General features: G+C 46.1%; 1 protein-coding gene across 3 annotated transcripts; it reads left to right on the top strand.

Moving 5' to 3' along the window:
* Positions 1-13,181: 13,181 nt before the first annotated feature.
* Positions 13,182-18,254, top strand: LOC123105934 (homeobox protein BEL1 homolog). 3 transcript variants are annotated; one of them, XM_044528117.1, is made up of 5 exons: positions 13,182-13,401; positions 14,187-14,937; positions 15,714-16,102; positions 17,153-17,213; positions 17,390-18,254. In XM_044528117.1, exons 2-5 carry the CDS (start codon positions 14,236-14,238, stop codon positions 18,053-18,055), a joined length of 1,818 nt encoding a protein of 605 aa, XP_044384052.1. In that variant the 5' UTR covers positions 13,182-13,401; positions 14,187-14,235; the 3' UTR covers positions 18,056-18,254. The 3 variants fall into 3 exon arrangements, with proteins under 3 accessions (XP_044384052.1, XP_044384053.1, XP_044384051.1); XM_044528118.1 differs by lacking the exon at positions 13,182-13,401 and adding an exon at positions 13,412-13,601; XM_044528116.1 differs by lacking the exon at positions 13,182-13,401 and adding an exon at positions 13,412-14,096.
* The last annotated feature ends 5,490 nt before the right edge of the window (positions 18,255-23,744 follow it).

The following is a 23,744-nucleotide window of genomic DNA, read 5'->3' as shown; positions in this document are numbered from 1 at the left end:
ACTGGACAGCAGTAAAGAGGATCCTGAGATATCTAAGAGGCACTATGAGTACAGGTTTGAAGGTCACAAGGTCAACATCAACTTTGGTGAGTGCATTTTCTGATGCAGATTGGGCAGGTTGTCCTGATGATAGAAGATCAACAGGGGGCTTTGCTGTTTTCTTTGGACCAAATCTCATCTCATGGAGTGCACGGAAACAAGCTACTGTATCAAGATCAAGTACAGAAGCTGAATATAAAGCCTTGGCTAATGCTACGGCAGAGTTAATATGGATTCAAACCTTACTAAACGAGCTTCGTGTAAGTCATTCTCCAGTTGCACGTTTGTGGTGTGATAATATTGGTGCAACTTATCTTTCAGCAAATCCAGTGTTTCATGCAAGAACAAAGCACATTGAAGTGGATTATCATTTTGTGCGAGAAAGAGTAGCTCAGAAGCTACTTGATATTCGTTTCATTCCCACCAATGATCAAGTTGCAGATGGCTTCACTAAAGCCTTATCTTGGCGAAAACTAGAAGAGTTTAAGAACAATCTTAACTTGGTAAAGTTATGATTGAGGGGGAGTGTTAGAATACTTGTATGCGTATTATGGTGCAAGTATAAACCGTATATACACTGTAGGGCCGGTGCGGTATGTTTATCTCATGTAACTCGGTTGGTAGGATGTTGAATTGATCTCTATCTTGTATAGTTAACTTGGAGATCAATCCAACAACCTAACCAACTAAATCTTGTAAACCCTAGCCGCATTGTGGCCTATATATATAACACGCAACGCGTCCCTGCTAGGCATACGCTTAACGCAATCTTATAGTCGACATACCCAAACGTGCACCACAGAAACTGGATCGATCGGGCCGGCCGTGCGGTTCGAGTGGCACGCGGTGAACAGCGTGTTTCATCGTATCGTGAGATAATTTTAGGGGTAGCAGCAGTTGAGTTGGTTCCTAGGGTTCGTTTTTCACGTGCACGTTCGCTGTTTCAGCTGGCAAGTGCGTGGAACGGGAGCTGTGGAGCTGCAGTGGATCATGTCAGGACGGGCTTGGGCGACCGGTCATGGATGCACCCAGCCTTCGCCGTCGGCGCGGCGCCGACGTGGAGGTGCAGCCGCCGTGGGCTCGTTGTGCAGAAAGGTCACGCGGTCATGGATCAAGCCATCAAGCGCGAATCTCAGGGATGGACAGACACACAGATGATGAGGTGATGGCCTGCCGCCGTACGTCGCTGTAGCAGCAGTAAAACCGGCGCTGATTGTCCAGTCGCCCTGATCTGATCGACCAGGTCTCCAAGACACGTAGTACAGCCATGGAGTCGAGACACAGATCGCGGCGACAGCTTTGATCAAGTTGCGGCAGCTAGCCAAGCCAGCGACGGCCCGTCCACTCCGACGACGGCGGCGTCCGGCTTAATTACGACGACTTTGCTTGCCACAGCAAGCAGCAGCATTCGTGCATACATTTCAGCCGAATCTCCGGCCGATGGGCTCCGTTCCAACGCGCAACGCGATAGCTTGTGCGCGCTGGGAGTCGCGGCGGGTTCCTCCGAGCCCGGTTAATTGGCGGGAAAACGACGCGCGGGCGCGCGTGAACGTGCGACCCGGCCCGCGCGCTCCACTTCGCATCGCACTCTCCGGTTCATGCATGATCCGGGAACACAATCATAGGCAGGCGGCAAAGCTTCGGTGCCCATTCCAGGCCGTGCGTGCGTGCTTCCATCGATCGACTGATCGACATCGACTCTCCTCCCGTCTCGTTGGACACTACCGATTGTTGGCTCGCTGCGTAGACCAGCGCGCAGTCCAGCGGCAATAATGCCAGTTGAAAATTCAGCCGCGTGAGACATCTACGGCCGCACTGGGGAAATCCGGTGCCTCAAACGCCCGCAGACGGCCGGTCACACCTCGTACTTTCTTCAATGCATCATGAAGTACCTCATATTTCATTCCTCAAACCTATACAAAACTATGCAAAAGAATTCCTGCATACTACGTTGAGTTTGAGTTTCGTCGTCGGAGATGTCCACGACGTCCGTGCCGGGTGCCGGCTTGTTGGGCGCGTCGGAGGGCTCGGGCTCCTCCTCCTCATCCATATGCGTGAGCATCTCGTCGACGCCTGCGGCGTCTGTGCCCTCTGCCTCCTGCAGACGATGTCACTTGGCCCCAGGGGCGGAGCCAGAAATTTTGTGAAGCCTGGGCAAGTTTTATCCCGAGTATCTAATATAAAAGTTAATCGGGTATTCGGATCAAGTCTTTTTTTTTTGCCTGATACCAATTTATTCCGGTAGGCACTAGAAGAACCATTTTTTAAGTAAAAAAAAACTCAAAATTCAGCCTTTTCACTTTAAAGCATTTAAATGAATTTTCAGTTCAAACACTTCCATCGTCAACCCTTTCCCTAATGCATGGGTTTGAGTCCTCCCTAACCCACTGTGGCCGTAATTTCTTTAAACACTATTAAAATTAAAAATCAGCCTTGCAAGACATAGTCGATCTTGTGACATCGAAAACACTTCCACCATGCTAGGAGCTATGTTGTGTTAAATTATGCATGTGGCTTCTATTCCACACTATGTGAGCGTGTAACAAAAAATTCTGGGTCCGACAAAATATCCGGTCGGGTTCTAAAAATTCCGACCGGTAAAAAAACCTTGATTCAGATATGCAACATATAAAATAGTACCAAAATCCCAAACCACAATCTACATTAATAATGAAGTGATATTGTGAACATATATAGTAGTCATACAAATTTAATTTATAGCGAAGTACTCAAAATTTAAACCCCAAGTCTGTCAAACACCCCACGCGCTCTGACCTCAAAATTTCAACCCACAAATAAGTCTGTCGAACAGCCGAAGAGGCAGATCGTGGCGAGGTGGAGCGATGGAGCAACCGTGGTCCTTTTTTTTTTTTGAGAAAAGATCACAGTCCTGCTAGTTTTTTTATTGGTCCTTCTAGTCTTTTGGTGTAAACAACAGCGAAACGGGCTGCTTGCTAGGCCGGTAAGTCAGTGGGCCTACTTCTCATCTGAGTAACACTACTAGCACGTTAGAAGGCGTGAGCCAGCCCAGCTGGCCGGGTAAAACATGATCGCGTGGATGATTTTTTCCTAGATCTAAGAGGCCATCGTAGCTGGCGCGTCCTAGCGAGCCCGGACAACTGCCCAGGGTCGCCGGGTGCCGGCTCCGCCACTGCTTGGCCTCCGCCGCCGATTTCGACCGAAGGTAATCAAGGATCACATGCTGCTCCGCTTGCAGATCCGTGACCCCGGCATCCCTCACGTCCTGCTCTGCCTACTTCAGCTCCCTCTCCCCATCCTTCTCCTTCGGATCTACCACATCCGAAGATAGCGCCGCGGCGATACGAGCTTCTTGCCTTGCCAGGACCTGCTCAAGAGCTGCAGTCGGCGTTCCGGCGTTACATACGTTGCCCGGCGGCGTAGGTGCATGGCTGCTAGCGGGAAGTGGTGGACGGTGAGCGGAAAGTGGCGGCGGCAATGGACGGGAGAGGGAAAATGTAGATGGGTAAAGTTTCAGTGCCGACAGTTGGCTTAAATAGCTGGGCTAGGGCATTACACGGCCGTCGGAGCGGCCCCATGTAGCAATGAAAAATGACTATTGGGTTTCGGGATGATTCCGTATGTGATCCATTGTCAGTCCGATGTTGCGGACGTGTCCAAATACCTTATATTCGCCCTACATTTAGACTGAATATGAGAGGTGCCGGTCAATCCGGGTGTTTGGAACCCGTTTTAGGTGCTTGTTTGAGTCGAATTTTAAAGACAGATTTGAGACGCCCGGCTATAAGTGCCGATGATTTACGAGAAAAATGGTGGGAGACCGAAGACTCCTCCCTGCTGGAATACCACCGTAGAAATACTACTGATCACCGTGACTTGGCATACCGTGTACGTACGTACGTGCGCTCACGGGATCGCCTTGCCAGTAGGTACTCCTCTAGTACCGTGGAAGAAAGGAAGTACAGTACTAGTCGGCTAGTGGTGGTGGCTACTGTAGCAAAGACAATCCGTCGTGTTCCAGGCAACGTGGCTGTGGTACAGGTACGCCCGCATATATCCACGAGCACAGTGCGTGCCATCCTTTCCTTTCACGTCGAAGTACATGCACAGTGAGTGGTAGAGGCCGCGCACTGTACGTGCGTACAGTACGTTCTTGGGCACCTGTCGCACCAACTGTTCGTTCGGGACAACGAAACCCAGTGTAGACAACAAGGCAAGGGCAGGGCCAGAGCGTACGTACAAGCACAAGAGGACATGTGCAGCAAGACAGAGGGCTAACGGTATGTACAGTGACCGCCAGATAAAAATTTCACCGTGTTCTTCTAAAAATCATCATGTTTGTTTAAAAAAAAATCATATTGTTAGAGAGAGAGGGAAAGGGGAATGCTGACGAGAGGATGACGTGAATTCGATGGAGGGTCGGGCCAGGGAGGTCACGTAGGCTACCGGAAAGCAGAGTTTTTGTATGAGCCTCAGAGAGGAATGGCGTGATATGATATGATATGATTTGATGGCACTACGGGCAAAAGGTTTCGGGAGAGAGTGACGGGGTAGATCGACTAAACTACTGGAGATTGAGAAGATTGGAGGTGGACCTTAATCTGTTTTTTATCCAAGATCATAAAGAACTAATTTTACGAGGACAATCATATATACTTGCCCTTGTATTAGAAAAACGGTTCTTCTTAAAAAAAAACAGAGAATCCCGACAAGACATCCGTTACATGTGACGGGATTGTATCCCGTAAGTGTCTAGTTGTTGGTGATGACGATGTCAACTATTACCTCCATCCTGGTTTATTACTTCCCTCGTATTTAGGATCCTATTTTGACCATGATTTTAGCTAGTAAAATATAAATTATACATAACAAAAATAATATTATGAGAAACTATGTTCAAATAAAAATCCAATGGTATATTTTTTTTGAGTCTATGGTTAAAATTTAACGTAAAATATGGAAGGGACCAAGAAACCTGGACGGGGGTTACCTGCTCACATTACACCTGTAGCGACCATGGTCCACTTCACCGTCATGGAGGAGCCCAACTATTCACTTCACTTCCACAGGTGGACCTCAGAGGGGTCAAATCTAATGTATGTGGGTGATGGTGTGCGAAATGTACATGTACACGATATCATGGCCCTTGTTTCAACTCCTAGACAAAGAGAGTTTGCGGTACATCAGATTATTGGATTTAATGTGTAGTATTAAGTTGATTCAATGGTTAATATGGTTTGCTCAGAGTTTGGCACGAAGCCAACTTGATTATTTTCCACTAGACCAGTGTGGGTGGATTTATCCTTTCACGTGAATTCAAATTATCATGGGCGCATATGTAGGCCTCCCTCCTCCAGGACGTGTGCGGCTAGCCACCGACCACCACCAGGTCCTCCGTCGCACACTGGAGTGCCTCTCCACCATCCCCATGCTGCCTCCCTTCGTCCACCGTTGGCCTGCCTCCGCTAGCCGTACACCCTTGCCTCTTGACAAAAATATTGATTGCTAATGTGAGAAGAACTCCAATGGGCTAGTGATCTGCCTCGCCTAGCTCGAAATGTATTAACGATTTGTCTAGCTTGACCTTTTGATTATTTTGGGATCATCGATTGATGTCTTGCGGAGATCGATATGCTCATAAGCAAAACCGATTGAGAATTTGTAGTAGCAGGCCAACAACTCCTAAGGATAAACGAATGGCAATCTACTCTCTTAAGCTTGATTTTGGTGGAAACAGTTGAACGATTTATGACAATTAACTACCCAAAGGGCCCTCGAGGCCTGAACATACTACTAGAATTCTTCTGCATTATTGCCTAATCTGGACCATTGGTTGAAAAAACAAACGACCCTAAATAACTTGATGTAATATAAAAGGATTCTACACCATGCTCATGGACACTACACCGTGTGTGAGAAGGAGCTCCCCGTCACAAGAGTAGCAGAGATGTCTGAAGCAAATGGTTGAAATGAGACAAAATAATAAAAATGAAAATCAATCCAAATCATAGATCGAAAGGTGAGAGGATTGTAGCATGACACATGAACAACTGTTTTGGTACTTCCCCTACAGATCAGTGCCTAGCTAGCTTGCAATTCAGTTTGTGGACACAATGGAGAATGGGTCGTGGCCGCGACATCAAAGATGTTGACAAGGCGACCTTCTAGTAGAGGACAAAGGATGCTCCAACAGCAGGGAGGAATACATGGAAAGTAATGTTGGCGAGCAAGCATTAGAAGTGGAATAGACCGTAGGGAGATTGTTTTGTGTTGCTAGAGACACTACGTTTGTCTCAACATAAGTGTAGATATGGTTTTTCCAATGGCACTACATACAGTGGTATCAACCATGGCTCAACCTTAATGTTGCGGCTACAATCATCAGCCGTTACAACATGAAGGAAGGGAGGCCACCAAGAGCAATGCCACTGAGTGAGGGGTAGGGGAGCCACGATACAAACAATACAAATGTAAGAGAGATAGACAGAGAGGGGTAGAGGGAGAGAATAGCGGATGGGAAGGGGTGTGGCAGCTATGTTAAGAGAGAGAGAGAGAGAGAGAGAGAGAGAGAGAGAGAGAGAGTCGGTAGGGGGCATATATTTTAGGGTGAGGTTGATTGGTCTTCGGTCAAAAAAATCCGTAGTAATGGGCACTTATCCGAAATATTACAAGGTAGAGTATGTATTAGAGTCCAATGTTTCGCAATTGTAATGGCACATCAATGAAGGCATGTTTCGTTAGCAGAATATATATTAGAGTCATTGATGTCAGTTCTCTTCCTTTTGTGAAAAAAACTTCTGATCTACACATCCACTGTCAAGGTAGTACAAAGAACACTAGCAGTAAAAATTACATCCAGGTCCGTAGACCACCTAGCGACGACTATAAACATTGGAGCGAGCCGAAGGTGTGCCGCCGTCATTGCCCTTCCGTCATCGGAGCCGGACATACCTTGTTATAGTAGACAGTCGGGAAGTCATCATGCTAAGGTCTCATAGGGCCAGCGCACCAGAACAACAACCGCCGCTGATGAAGAAAGCCGTAGATCGAAAGGATTCAACCTATAGACACACGAACATAGACGAGCTAAGATCGGATCCACCAGAGACAAATGCCGGCTAAATCCTGCAAGATCCGACAGAGACAAACCTCCACACACCCTTCGACGACGCTAGAAGCACCACCAGGACGGAGGTAAGCGGGGAGAACCTTATTCCAGCTTTAAGAAGCTGCCACCGCCTCACCTTCCCGAGGACACAAACCCTATCAAAACTCAAGAAAAATACCTAATAATAGAGCCTTTTGCGGCCGGCAAGGATCAAGGTCCACCTCGCCCCCATGGCCCTAAGGGCACAAGAGACGAGGTAGGCTGATGGCTGCGCGGCTGGAGGCCACAGAAACCCTAGTGTTGGGTGCGTTGGAAGCATGAGGAGCGAAGCACGCATATTCTTTTTATGAATGTTAGTTTCCGGCTGCCCCTATAGTGTAAGTATTACCAATGACGGTCGACTCTAACCCATCTATAGACGATCACCAATGGTTATTATTTTTTGTGCTAGTGACCCCCCCTCCCCCACTTCTCGCGTCTTATTGACTTCTTTTATTTAAACAATATTTTCTTTGTTAATTGACACCAAAAGTCCTGTAAAAACTCGCTAATTCTGTACGAAAAAACTAACGCCCACACGTGTGGGCGTTTGCATATCGCCCACACGCCTCCATCACCACTCATTTTGCCACGTATGAATAGACGACATCAGCAGAAATCTTTTTGGTTTTCGGCTTAAAAATGTTTTATCTCCTAAATAAAAAAGCGAACTAAAAATCTGTTTTCACCATTAAATACGTCTCAACGAGATCTTCAAAACTAGACCCCATGTTGATATGTTTCGACGATTTTTTTTTTGCCCAGAAGTTGCCATGATGTTTACACTATAGTTGCCATAGTGCTTAAACTAAAGTTGCCATGTGACAATTTTAGTTTGTAGATCATGGCAATTTTAGTTTTTTGATGATGGAAATTCCAGTATTTTGACTATGAAAATATTTTTTTTGAACCATGGCAATTTTAAGTGCATGTATCATGGCAATCTTAGTTTATGGTGCATGATAAGTCTAGTTTCTTAATTCTCCATTTTATAATATGTTAAAATTTACTTCTAAATGTAAAAGAAAATAGTTGAAACATATCATGGCAACTTCAGTGTAAATATCATGGCAATTCATGTGCAATAGACATGACAACTTTTAACCCAAAAAAAAATTCGCCGAAGTATATCGATATGAGATCTAGTTTTGAAGATCTCGTCGTGAGGGATTTAATGGTGAAAATGGATCTTCAATCGGATTCTTCATTTAAGAGATAAAACATTTTAAAAACTGAAAATCCGAAAAGATTCTCGCATGCATGCATGCGATGACGTGGCAATCTATTTGCATTAGAGACGTGGACGAGACTTGACTGCTTCCTTCCCATGCTCCCATTCGTGCTCCTGCATACGTGGCTTAATTTGATTGGAGCAAAATAAGGTCCGACCCCACCCTCTTAAAATCAGAGGGAGATGATTAGATTAGAAAGAAAAAAAAAAGACAACCGTAGGATGAGATGGGAGCACGGATGGGAGCATGGAGAGGGAGCAGGCAAGCCGGATCCTTAGAGACGTGTGGTGCGGCTTTTTTCCTGTCACACATGTGGCAGTTATTGACGTCCATTTTGTAACATCACCAACAATCCAGTATATGGATTATATGCCATGTTACATATGCGCAATTAGCTAATGTAAATATGGATAAATGATTAGTCCTAAGGTACTCCATACGAAGTAAGAAAAAAAATATGAAGTTTTCTAAAAAGAAAGGCAGAAAATAGAAGCGTATGGGAAAAAAAGAAACCAAGAAAGTCGCATGCAATTGGTCCCACCGATAGGCACGGTCCCAGTGGTCTTTTCAGTAGGCTGTTTTAATTGCAATTAGTTGAAAGGTGTGGACCACTCTTTCCCCACTTGGCGCCAGGACCTACTTAAGGAATATTTTGTGGGGATCAAAATAAACAGTCAATCATTTTTGTAGCCTATAAACATTTCAGCTAAGCTTCTCCTACCAGCCTTCAATCAATCGGTGAAGTGGAGATCAGCGAAAAAAGTTATGGCAAATAGACAATTTCAAAGCATCTGCAAATTTTGTAGTCAACATAATGTTATTTGAAAAATTCGAAAATGATATGTATTTTGAAGTTTCTGATTTTTTTTAAAATACACATGAACATACAGATGTATAATACATGCCTGTAAAATTTCATATTTCAACATGAAATTTTACGGGAATGTATTATACATAATGAAAAATTTCATGATGAAATACTCTTTTTTGTGAGATGCAAAAAATACATTATGGACTTTTATAATGAATGGTGCACGTGCTAGAAATACATTATTTTTTTTTTGTAGCTTTCATCATGAAAATTTACAAAGATGTAGTATACATCCCTAGGTTCATGAGAATTTTTTTGGATCTTTTTGAAACTTTAAATATGATCTTCGAATTTTGCAAAAAAATGAGCACCATGATGCTCGAGCCCCAACATGCATTTCCGACACCACTATATTTTGCACTCCTTCAATCCATATTAATTGTTGCACACTTAGTACACCGTGCGTGACAATTAATATGAAGTTGCACTAAGGCTGGTCGTAATGGCAGTATCATAACTAGTATCATGCATGCTAACTACTCCCTCTTTTTCGGTTTATAGTGTTTAATTCAAAAATCTCACCAACCAAGATAGATGGTGACTGATTGCATACTTTTTGTAGTTTGCAAAAGCATCCAAAATGCTCTTGTTTTTCTTAAAAAATTATGTTTACCGATGCATTAATTGCAATGCATGCATGCATAAAGTACATGCATTGGTTAATTTTCTCTTAATAGTTGCATGCAATGATTTAATGCACCTTAGAATCTGAACTTGTGATGGGGAACAACCAAATTGAGCCTTATAAAATGGAAAAACTAAAATTTTGAGATAAGCCCTATAAACCGAAAAGGAGGTAGTAGGCAATTTTGATGATGTGACATAGAATTAAATGAAAAAAGAGGAGGTTGAATATCATATGATGATACTGTAGCATAATAAATGCTATGCTACTATGTGTAATGCATGGGAATAAATAAAATATTACTCCATCCTTTTCAGTTTATAGGGCTTATCTCCAAATTTTAGATTTCTCATTTTATAAGTCTCAGTTTGGTGGTTCCCTTGTTGGGTAATGTAGTAATTTCAAAATTTTCCTACGCACACGCAAGATCATGGTGATGCATAGCAACGAGAGGGGAGAGTATGATCTACGTACCCTTGTAGATCGCAATGGAAGTGTTGACACAACGTAGAGGAACTAGTCGTACGTCTTCTTCCCGATCCGACCGATCTAAGCACCGTTACTCCGGCACCTCCGAGTTCTTAGCACACGTGCAGCTCGATGACGCTCCCCGGGCTCCGATCCAGCAAAGCTTCGGGGATGAGTTCCGTCAGCACAATGGCGTGGTGACGATGATGATGTTCTACCGATGCAGGGCTTCGCCTAAGCACTACAACGATATGACCGAGGTGGAATATGGTGGCAGGGGGCACCGCACACGGCTAAGGAACGATCACGAAGATCAACTTGTGTGTTATAGGGTGCCCCTTGCCTCAGTATATAAAGGAGCCAGGGAGAGGGGGTGGTCGGCCAAGGTGGGCGCGCCAAGGGGGAGTCCTACTCCCACCGGGAGTAGGACTCCTAGTTGGACAAGGAGAGAGGGGAAAGAGGTGGAAGAGAGGAAGGAAGGGGGGGGGCGCCGCCCCCCTTCCCTTGTCCTATTCGGACTAGGAACGGGAGGGGCGCGCGGCCACCTCTTGCCTCCTTCTCTCTTCTCCCTCAAGGCCCATGTAGGCCCAATAGACCCCCGGGGGGGTTCCGGTAACCCCCCGGTACTCCGGGAAAATGCCGATTTCACCCGGAACGATTCCGATGTCCAAATATAGGCTTCCAATATATCAATCTTTACGTCTCGACCATTTCGAGACTCCTCGTCATGTCCGTGATCACATCCGGGACTCCGAACAGACTTCGGTACATCAAAAATGCATAAACTCATAATAACTGTCATCGTAACTTTAAGCGTGCGGACCCTACGGTTCGAGAACAATATAGACATGACTGAGACACATCTCCGGTCAATAACCAATAGCGGGACCTGGATGCCCATACTGGCTCCTACATATTGTACGAAGATCTTTATCGGTCAGACCGCATAACAACATACGTTGTTCCCTTTGTCATCGGTATGTTACTTGCCCGAGATTCGATCGTCGGTATCCAATACCTAGTTCAATCTCGTTACCGGCAAGTCTCTTTACTCATTCCGTAATACATCATCTCACAACTAACATATTAGTTGTAATGCTTGCAAGGCTTATGTGATGTGCATTACCGAGAGGGCCCAGAGATACCTCTCCGACAATCGAAGTGACAAATCCTAATCTCGAAATACGCCAACCCAACATCTACCTTTGGAGACACTTGTAGTACTCCTTTATAATCACCCAGTTACGTTTTGACGTTTGGTAGCACCCAAAGTGTTCCTCCGGTAAACGGGAGTTGCATAATCTCATAGTCATAGGAACATGTATAAGTCATGAAGAAAGCAATAGCAACATACTAAACGATCGGGTGCTAAGCTAATGGAATGGGTCATGTCAATCAGATCATTCAACTAATGATGTGATCCCATTAATCAAATAACAACTATTTTGTCTATGGTTAGGAAACATAACCATCTTTGATTAATGAGCTAGTCAAGTAGAGGCATACTAGTGACACTCTGTTTGTCTATGTATTCACACATGTATTATGTTTCCGGTTAATACAATTCTAGCATGAATAATAAACATTTATCATGATATAAGGAAATAAATAATAACTTTATTATTGCCTCTAGGGCATATTTCCTTCATCCCTACCACGTATTCAGATTTCAAGGTGTATTAAATCATTGCATGCAAATGCATTGGTAAACATATTTTTTTAAGAAAAACGAGTGCATTAATTGAGTGTTTTTGCAAACTACAAAAATTATTCCACCACTCACCATCTACCTTGGTTGATGAGATTTTTGAATTGAGCCCTATAAACAGAAAAGGAGGTAGTATATACTATGCATTAATGAGGTAATATCATACACTACTATCATTAACTGGTATCATATGCATGATACTAGTATATGATACTCTCCATCACGTCAATTAATATAGTTTAGGAAGTAGTAGTACATTTCCACCCCTTTTAGTTGTTTCATCGGGGACATGCAAAAACCACATATACTTCCTATACATGAAAGGAACCATCATTTTCCATGTGTAGAAATGTAGAATCATCTGCTGCATCCCCCTCTGCGGGGACATCGATCAACTTCAACACATGGATCACATCCTAGAGCTAGCTATTTATGTATGCAAAAAGTGCCCCCATCCTCATAGCAACATGTAGTCCACTAGAAGAAAGCATACGTTGTCCAAAAGGAAGTCCATTAGACAAAGGAAACAAGTCCCCATTACACGAACGTAGGCAGGAAAATAAAGAACATGTGACCTATGGCAAGAAGAGTAATCGGCATAATTACCAGCATGAGCAGACATGATTACCCTCACATATGTTACTCCCTCCTGTCCGAATTAACTGAAGCAGCCTGTATAGACAAGGGTGTGGCTAGGTCTCAGTTGACTGAGATTTAACCAAGTCTTAGTTAAGTGATACAACATGCAAGAGAGAAAAAAAAACTGATTTTTTTTTACACGAATCTTAATGTAAGATCTCATGGATATAGCATCGACTGAGACTTAGCAAGACTGTATAGACAATGTAAAATGAGTCTGCGACAGTTAATTCAAATCGGAGGAAGTACAAAAAATAACCCTAGATCACCCGAGTCCTGGCTAGCTAGTACTATCTCCTGTGCACTTGGTCGATTGGAGGAGTTTGAGCCACACGTATACATACACTGTGCACCGAAAGAGGCCGGTCTAACTAATCTCACATCCATCCACACACACACAAAAGAAGATTATTTCCATCTGCCAAAACCTGGTAGCTAGCACGTACGTTTGCACACTAGCAAATACATACATCCAGATATTTTTGAGATACGGCAGCAGTGGCAGCAGAGAGAGGCCGAGGCCGAGACCGAGAGAGAATCTCATATCATATCAGAAGAAGCAAGTAGAAGAGGAAGCAGCAGCTAGCGAGCGGCAGGGCGAGGCGAAAGCTTGACGGGGCAACCACCAGACCACCACCACACACCCAAACCCCGGCCGGTCCAGCCGACGACGACGAAGGGAGCCATAGCCATGTATGCTTTCCGTGCCCCGCCCCACACCTTTTTCCCGTTTCCTCTCTCTCTCTCGCTCGCTTGCTTTTTCCCCATGAGATCTTTGCTCTGGTTGGCTTCTTTAAGACCACTGCGCGCGTCCTCCCCAATCTGCTGCTGGCTTTTCATCCTGTTTTTTCTCACCTCCAGACCAAAGCGAGATTCTTGCGAGAGCCTGTGAGGTATAGTCTGCTAGTGTGATTTGGTAAAGGGCCCGGGATTGTCTCTTGTCTTGGATAGTTGGATGAGCGATGCTATACACACGATGAAACTCCAGCCGACGTGTGCACGATCCCATGTGGCAGCACAGCAGCGCACGTACATGCAGGAGGGAGTTGGTTTTTCTGTCCGCTGATGCATGCACACTGTGTATCGTTCGCAGATCGTGCAGTCCGTGTCGTGTGTGAAGCCATTTCGTAGTTGGATTGGATTGCTACCTGCAACGCATCTTTTTTTGACCTCGTTGCTTTCCTCCTCTTCGTCTACCTTGCTATAGATGTGTAGTAGCAGTATTTGTGCTCAGTCCTAGCTAAGATAGCCTTGTTGATTGGCTAGCTTGATAGATCAGTGGCGATAGGAGTGACTAATCAATTCGCGTGCCCTTCTGTTATTGTTCTCTGGAAAGATTTGGTCGTCCGAGCTACATGTATCTCTAGCTACTAGTTGCTTTGCGCAAAGTGAGCTCATCTCTTTCGATTGGTGTTCCTGCCCTTTTGTCTCGTTTGCTCTTGCTCTGCTGATTGGGTTGGTGGTGTAATTTGCTTCAGTCGTTCCATCGAGCTGGGTGGACCTTTTGGTGGCGTGTAACTCGGGAGGATGGCGCACGATCCGAGCCTGGGCTTCGCCGACTACTTCTCGGCGGCCGACGCGGCGGCGACGTCGCTCATGCCCGCGATGGACGAGGGTGCGCCGGAGCTGTACGGCTTGCAGTCCGGGATGGAGCTGCTCGGCATGCGCGGCCTGCACGCTGCCGCCATGTCCGGCGCGACGTCCGTCTCTGCGGATGTTCACTGCGACGGAGGAGGAGACGGCCACGATGGCTCCACCATGCGCTTCTTCCTCGAGCAGCAGCAGCAGCAACATCATCAGCATCACCAGCCGAGCCAGGCGCCGCTGTCCCTGTCGCCGTGCCGGCCGGAGGAAGTCGCGCAGCTGCACCAGCAGCAGCACCATCACCATCTCCAGCAGCAGCAGCACGAGGCGTCCGCGGCGGCGTGGATGATGCCGCACGAGCACGACGCGGCGACCTACGCGCACGGGCACGGCGCGGCGCGGCCCCTGCGCAGCTCCCGGTTCCTCCTCCCGGCGCAGCAGCTCCTGCAGGGCTACTGCAGCCTCCCCGTGGACATCACCCCCAAGCGCGCCAAGCCGGCGCAGACGCAGCAGCAAGAAGACGGCGCCGGCGGTGAGGCCTCCTCGTCGTCGACGTCGGGCTGGACCCCGTCGCCGCAGATCCAGGCCATGGAGGCGCTGGAGCTCAAGAGGCTCAAGGACAGGCTCTACGTCATGCTGGAGGAGGTGAGCAGCGAGCTTCGATCGAGCTATAGCAATCCAAATATCCAATCATCCAAGCACAGCTCCATGGCTCCACCACACAAGCAGTTGCTTGATTGATTACTAATTAGCAGGCAGTGCAGCGCACTGCAGTGCTGCATGAGATCGAAGTAAAAGGGAATCTGGGATTGCAGGAAAGGTCGTCGTAGCAGGAGTTCCATCATGGTTGCCGGAAGGGTGCACCTGCGGCTAGGGCAGCCATGGGGAGCTATTCTTGGGCCACACCCTTCGCTTTCGGAAACCTCTATTCCCTTGCCTCGCATAGCCCGGGTCCCCTGCTAGATAGATAGCCCCGCCGGTCATGGCCATGCAACGGCCTCGTCTCCCACTCTCCCCCACACCCACACCCTGCCTGCCTGCCATGACTCTGCGGCTGCAAGCTTTCTCTGCATACCGCTGTAGTGCAGCACCACCACTTTGCCCATCTCCCTCGGTGAATTCAATGCAAGCATTTCTTACTGTTTACCACACTGCACTGCCACTGCCACTGCCACGGAAAGAGCTAGCTCCAGTGGTTGCAGCTGAGTTCTAGCTAGCATGCAGCTCCATCGCACAAGTCACGGCACAGCACTGGCAGTTAACCGTTACCCTCTAATTCACTGTTACATCGCCCATCTTAACTAACCAATTTACTGCATTGGTTAACTGATTCGGACAAGTTACCGCATCGGCAGTTCATTGTTACCGTGTAATTCAATGTTACATTTCCCATCTTAATTTACTGCATTGGTGTATCGCAGGTGGACCGGCGGTACAGGAGGTACTGCGAGCAGATGAGAGGGCTGGCGGGCGGGTTCGAGGCGGTGGCGGGGGAGCGGGCGGCATCGGGGTACACGGCGGTAGCGGCACGGACCATCTCACGGCACTTCCGAAGCTTGAGGGACGGGATCGTCGCGCAGCTGCAGGCAGTGCGGAAGGCGCTCGGGGAGAAGGACGTGTCGCCGCCGGGGATGACACGGGGCGACACGCCGCGGCTCAAGGTGCTGGACCAGTGCATCCGGCAGCAGAAGGCGATGCACCAGAATGGCGGCATGATGATGGACAGCCACTCGTGGCGGCCGCAGCGCGGCCTGCCAGAGCGCGCGGTCACCATCCTCCGGGCATGGCTCTTTGAGCACTTCCTCAACCCGTAAGTTTTTTTGAGCAAAAGAGGGTTTCCCCTCCGATTTCCATTAGAGAAACCATCCCTCGACCCGTAAGTAGTGGTACTTTCATCTTTACATGTCATGCATTAATCCAACAGTTGCTTCATCAACTAACAAAGTGATTTTATTTTCTTTCAATAACATAGATAACTACTCCCTCTGCCTCAAAATAAGTGACGTGGTTTTAGTTCAAATTTAAACTAAAACCATGCCATTTATTTTGGGACGGAGGGTACAGTATATAGTAAATTTAACTAACTAAGCATATCATAGACCATGTAAATAGATGCAATGTACATTGAGCAAAATTGAATTTTGCATAGTGTTAAGTACTGGAAAATCATTGGATTGGATATCAATTACTCCCTCCGTTCCAAAATGTAAGACGTTTTTTGACACTACACTAGTATCAAAAAACGTCTTACATTTTGGGACGGAGGGAGTAGTTCTTAATAGAGTTTTCTTCATATCAAGTTTATATTCTATCGTATGGCATACTATTCACCAGGACAACAATTATGTTGGCATCACCTGCTCAAAATTCCATGGCCATGTTGGCCTATTAGCCAATGGATGCTACATATACTCAAGCTGTCAAGCATATACCCAGTGTCATGTGTGTGTGTACGATCGATCCTTACTGACTATGGTGTTGGCTTATTCCAATTGGAAACATAAACTAATTGGCCGGTTTTCATCATGCATGTTAATTACTAGTTGATGAACTACGTGTACCTAGCTAGCTCGTGAGTGATTTTGTATGCACGCACGTACGTAAGCACAAAAGTCTTTTGTGAGAAAAGGATGGCTAGCTAGGTGGCTTAGTTAATCATGGTTAGCTAGCTGGATATGTGACGCATCTCTTAGTGTGTGATGTGTAAATTAACCATGGAAGTGTGTTTGAGTGGACAAAGCATAAACATCAGTGCTAACCGATTAGCTCTAATAAACTTGATTCATTGTTTCTTAATAGCGCATGCTTTCGTAGCATTTTGTGCTCATGTGATCGTACCAAAATGTGTATATCCCTGCAGGTATCCGAGCGACGTGGACAAGCACATCCTGGCTCGGCAGACGGGCCTCTCACGGAGCCAGGTACCCACACGAGCTACCCGTGCACTGCGTGTGGATGGTCCATCTCCATCGTCACACCTCGATCGGTTGCCATGTCAGGGTCTCGGCGCGTCCGCTAGCGCTGGCCGGACAGAGATTCTTGGTTCTTGGTTACACTTGCACCTCTCGCTACAATGACATGCGCGCGCTGCATGCAGGTGTCCAACTGGTTCATCAACGCGCGGGTGCGGCTGTGGAAGCCCATGGTGGAGGAGATGTACGTGGAGGAGATGAAGGGCGAGCAGCAGGACGATGGCGGCCTGATAAACCCTAACAACCCTAGCAGCAGCGGCAGCCACGCCTCCGACGCGCAGGGACAGCAGCAGGGCGCGGCCGCGGCCGACGAAGGCGAGCGCGTCGGGGGTGCCGACGACCGGAAGCCGACGCGGGCGCAGCTGCACGTTGGACACGACGCCGGCTCCCTCGCCTCCGTCGTCAACATCGCCGGCGTTCCGGCGCGGATGGAGAGCTTCGGCGTCATGGACGCCGCCCACCCCCTTGACTTCGACGCGTACGGCGGGCAGGGCCAGGGCTTCGGGGGCGGCGTGTCGCTCACGCTGGGGCTGCAGCAGCACGACACGCACGGCGGCGGCGGCGTGAACATCGCGTTTGGCGCGCCGTCGTCCGCGCAGCACGGCGCGGGCGGGTTCCTGTTCCCGGGCGAGCAGATGGACGGCGTGGGTTTGCATCCGTCCGGCGGCCATGGCCAGAACATCCAGTTCGGCATGGATGGCGCCGCCGAGGGATCGTCCCACGGCGTGCAGGACCAGCACTACCGGGGGATGAGCGCCGGGTTTCACCTGCTCCGTGACCTGGCCGGCTGATCTGCCGGTCGTCTGCGCGCGACGGCTGGCCCGGTGGCAATTACTGGTTGCACGAATGCCATCCACGGCGAGGAGGCAGACTGCGGTGCCGCAACGGCGCCGGCAGGGGGTGGTGGGGTGGACCTGTACCAGTTTACCTGCACGCACGCTTCTGCATGCGCGACATTGCTTTTGGTGGTCGATCTTTTTTGTTGCCTGATACGCACGCAGCTCTCCTCACGGTCGATCGGGGCACGACACGGCTGCCGTCCCCGGCCTAGGGTGACCTTGCCGGAATGGTATGTTGCACATTAATTAGAGGGGCGGTGAGTACGTACGTAGCCGGCCGGTGCTACTGATCGTACGCGTAGTTTGGAAGCGGCCGGGCAGCAGGTGACCTGTCGATGTATCGATCGGCCGGCCGGATGATTGTCTAGGGGACCGGAGACTCGCAGCTTATTTTTTGTAGGTCGATTGATCAAATTGGTGATGATTGGCCCGAGATTGATTGGTTATATATGCTTAGCGATCTCTTCTGCTTATGCCCTAGTGACGCTACTTCGATTTGTTCTAGTACAATATATACTCATGCGATCATATATAGCTACGTACACGACGAGACTAAAGGTACTAGGTATACCGTTCTAATTTTAAACCGGGTTTGCTATTTATTAGTTGCCTGAAATATACTAAATGCTAAAATGCTGAACTGAGACTAAAGGGTGCGATGCCCATTAGTCCCGGTTGGTGGCACCAACCGGGACTAATGGCCTTTGAGGCATTAGTACCGGTTCATGGCACGGTACTAAAGGTCCAATTTTCAACCCCCCCTGGACTGCCTTTTCAGTTTTAGAAAAAAATAAAAGAAAATGATGGAAATGTCAAAAAAAATAATAAGTTTCCCATGTGATATGTGGTCTAGTTGTTGGGAAAATTTACAAATATGAATTTCGACTTTATTTACAAAATCTCTCTGGAATTTATAAAATGGGCATAACTTTTGCATACGAACTCGGATTAAAAAGTTTTTTATATGAAAAATCATCTACTCGAAAAGTTACATCCGATGGAGACCACCTACAGCCTGTTTGCAAATTTATAGAATTCTCAAATTCTAAAAGGAAAAAAGTTATGCTCAAATTTCAGTTTTTTTTTAAATTTTCATTAAATCTGGTCAAACTATGGTCAAACTACTTATTCAAGAAGTATTAGTGTTACTAAATAATTATTCAAGAATATTAGTGTTATTAAATAATTATTTCAGTTTTTTGAATTTTGGTCAAATCTGGTCAAACTGTGGTCAAACAATGGTCAAACTACTTATTCAAGAAATATTAGTGTTACTAAATAATTATTGTTTTTTAGAACAATAGTTTCAAACTCAAACAGTGAAATGTGTGACTTCATGCTCAAGCTAAAATCCTGAGGGTTAATAGGATTAACATTTTATTATTGTCAGGAAAACAACGAGTGCAGACTTGGAAACGAGGGAGAATAAAACCTGAAAGTTAAGCGTGCTCAGGCTGGGGGAGTGGGAGGATGGGTGACCGTCCGGGAAGTTAGATGATTTGGAATGATGAGGGGGTGATTAGAGATTAAATTGAGCAGTGATGAGAGGGGTGATTAGAGATTAGAGGTTAAAATAAATCAGAAATTTGAAAATAAAAAAATTTCAAAAAAAAATCAGAAAAATTACCTTTAGTACCGGTTGGTGTTACCAACCGGGACTAAAGGTGGACCTTCAGGCAGCGGCCACGTGGAGGGCCTTTAGTCCCGGTTCTGGTTTGAACCGGGACTAAAGGGTCAGTACTGCAGGCCCTTTTTCTACTAGTGTGGTGTCTCGGACACGGATGTTGAGGCAGCGACTCCGTACGGCGGTCCATATGGTTGGCTCTCCGGCGGGCACCAAGTCGGTGGTGGTGGCTTTCCCTCTTGGCCGTGTGGACGGTGAGAGGTGTAGCGGCGAGTGGCTCGGGTGTGGCCTTTGTCTTTGGCAGTGGGTACGCCCCGATTCGGACCTAGGGATCTGGACACGTTGCAATTGTCCTGGTGACTTCATGCTACCACAGAGGAGCTGTTAAGTGAAAGCTCTGCGCTTTGGTGCTGTCTACGGTACCGCTCGCGGGTGCCGCTTTCTTCCTGAAGACGTCATTGTGATGCTCATCTCGGTGTCAGGATTCCGCATGAAAACCCTTGTCTTCTCTAGACTCGACAACGGTGACGCTTGGCACCATTCTCCCTCCTGAGGGCGTTATCGTGGAACTTATGTGTTGTAGAGCGTAGAGTGGCGTTGTACTCTTCTTCCTATGTTCTTTGTCGGTAGCATAGTCGTGTGTTCTGCGTGATCCAGTTATCTTGGGATCGACATTGTATGATGACTACCTCGTCAGTCACTATCTTGTATCATTCGGCCGTGTAATTTGATCGGCTGTTGCTTTATTTATAAAAAGGGGCCACCTGTGAACGGTCAAAACTAATGGTCAACCCGACCGACATAGTCATCAGTGCGACATGGTAGGTTTAAAAAAATAAGAAATCAAATTTGTGGTAGCTTTTAGGGAATTTTGAAAAGTGATAGTTTTGTGGAACCCTAGCTCAAGTATAGTAGTTTTATGCTATTTAGTCAAGGTTGAAGGGGTCGAATGGGTAGAGTTGGTCTCCTTATCGTCCTTATTCACACAAGTCACAGGCTTAACCTAAGCTGCACTGCATGTATCCAGACGGCATGCTAGTTCAGTACCCCTCACACCCCCCTCCCATAAACACATCTACGTACGTGCAGCTAGCGTCAGGCCATGCATTCTCCTTACGCTCAATGTTCTTCAACACAGTGATGCATGCCTATAGCTATCGTTTTCATGCGTGCGCAGTAGCAGTCCAAGTACAAACTTCACACAAAGAAATCTGTACAGGTAAGCAAATGAAAAGTCGACGGTTGAAGAACCAGCTGAGCGCATGCACCTAGGCTGCGTGGATGCTGGTGAATATATGTATTCAGTTGCTTGCCATGGCACGGCAAAAAGGCAGTCATCAAGCCTACTAAAACAATACTTGAAATGTTTGTTGGGATCATAATTGTGGATTTTGTGCAAACCTGCCATGATTTGGTCGGGTGGGTGGTCACTTTCATGTAATCGGCAAAGTTCTGGCGTCACCACCACCGGGAGAGAAACAAAACAGTTGTCCTTCATCGATGCTGTCATTCATCTTGGAACTAAATATCCAAGGTTCTCATGTTGGAAACAATGTGATGACTACCATTAATATAATTCCGAATTTACTTGGTATATACATATGAATGAATGAAAATTAGCATGACATCTACAAACGCGGTAAACCCTTATTCCATATATAGATAATAACCTCGAAATCGAATCGGCATATATATGGACGGAAAACTATCATGGTGTGCTGATGAAGATAACGACGGTGAGTCGAGGAAGTAGTCGATGAAGACGAAGTCACGGAAGTAGTGGATGTAGACAACGTCGATGAAGAAGAGCGAAGCGGTCGTATGAGCATTTCCCAGAAATGTTAGCACCCGGCTACCTATGCAGGTCGCTGATCGTTGGGGCATGTCCGATGATGTTTCCTCGCCCTGCTGCACGACAGGGAGAGGAGCGGCGAAACTCAATGGCATCGGGCGCAAAAGGGAACAGAAGGGTAGTGTTTTGATTAGTGACTCTCTTAGAGGGATGCCTCCCTTTCATAGGGTCGAATCAATAACTCCCAGGCAAAACAACTTCCTATATGACAAGAACCGCCCTCCTTAAATCATGCGTTAGATAGACACGAGTGGTAAAGATAAAAACACAACCCATAAAAGAACCCACAATGCGGTCGCAAGTCACGCGTGATTACACGTGAGACGCAAGTGAGCGCATGTGTGTGTGCGTGTGGGTACATTTAGCATAGTTTTTTCTTGTTCCCGCATCCAAAGGGGACCATGTGAGGTGCCCTTATATGTTGCTCCAAATCTTTTTCTCTAGGCGGTATGAGACTAAAATGTCACATCTTCCACTCATTTTAGTTTCCACCATTTTTCAGATATTCGCATGGGCCAAAATTAGTTTGGGCCAAGTCCTACAACCCATGAATTCCAACATGTCCCCAATTAACGCGTATCTTATGTGATTATTGTACTTCACTATATCCATTTAGCTACCACCACCCAATGGTTCTGTGAAGATTAATGTAGATGCTGCTATTGTAAGATCACAACGTGGAGGAGCAGTCGCGACATTGTGCAGAGATCAAACGGGCCAATACTTGGGATCTTCGGCTGTGGTCTTCCGAGGGATCAATGGCCCTTTAATCCTGGAGACCTTTGCATGTCGTGAAGCATTATCGCTAGCAGGTGACCTGGCCGTTCAACATATTTGTGTTGCATCGGATTGCCAACAAGCGGTGAATGATATCACAAGGGGGACAGGGGGTCCAAATGCGGCTATAGTACATGAAATATTAAGCTGTTGTAATAGTTTCAATTCTAGTTCCTTTATTTTCGAGCGTAGGAACTTTAATTTTGAGGCTCATAATTTTGCCAAGTTTGCTTGTAACCTAGGCGTAGGTAGGCATGCGTGGTTGGGCAATCCTCATGACCCAAACCTTGTACCTATGACCATGGTTTTGGATGAATAAATATGGCGAGATTTCTCAAAAAAAAAATCCATTTAGCGCACATAAAACGAATTTTTATTTACCGAGTCCTGAACACGCCCCTTCATCATTAACTAACTAACTATTTTCCATAAAAAATACCACCTAACTTGATAAATCAGCCTGGCTAAATAATCAAATTAATGGTAGCATCTCTAGTTTTGAGTTGATCGTTCAGGAGCAACCATTACTGCATACTTTCTTTAGAAACACACTAACATACAAGCACAGACACTCACCATATTGCATAGTTTGAGATAGAGGGCTATTTTCTTTATGTACATTTCAAACTGAATCATCCCAAACAACAATATCCCAACGGGGCAAGTACAAAATAAATCCAATGTGAGAATCAACCGGTAATGCGTCCTAACTATCCCAAATACGCATTGTTGCATATCATTGTATTGATACGTCCTAACTCATTGGTCAAATAAAAAACAATGCGTCCTAATTAGAGCTAGGATTGGTATGTAGAAAATGGATTCCACCAAGAAAATCCAATTGGTAAGCAAATAACAAAATTTCCCCCTCAAAAAGAAGCCAAACAACAAAATTGGAATCATGAGATGTTTCAATTTTAGGTTGAATTATTGTACACCAGTTATGTGGACCAATTCAATTCTCACAAGCAATAGAGTGTAAACAATGCTTCAAATACGTGTTAAAAAATTTCTAAATGATATGGAACATTTAATAAAAGTATCTACACATTTTTTTACATTGTATACACATTTTTAATATCACAAACATATTCTCAAAATGCATGGAAATTTTGAAAAATGCGAGGTGCTTTTGAATGGCAAGAAACATTTTGTGCATTGTATAACATGTTAAAACATGTCATGTACATTTTGTATGAAACACATGAACGTTTTTGGAAGATCACGTACATTTTTGAATGCTACAGATATTTCCTAAAAGTTAAGAAAATATTTTTTACACTGCATGGATTTTTTTATATGTGTGTTGAACACCTTAATAATATTGTTTTCCATAATATATGTATCTAGTTTATTTTATAATATAAACAAAAAAAATATAATAATAA

The sequence above is a fragment of the Triticum aestivum genome, chromosome 5A, assembly GCF_018294505.1.
Source record: "Triticum aestivum cultivar Chinese Spring chromosome 5A, IWGSC CS RefSeq v2.1, whole genome shotgun sequence".
Classification (NCBI taxonomy): Eukaryota; Viridiplantae; Streptophyta; class Magnoliopsida; order Poales; family Poaceae; genus Triticum; species Triticum aestivum.
Note: the sequence above shows the minus strand (reverse complement) of the source record. Positions and strands in the feature narration are given on the sequence as shown.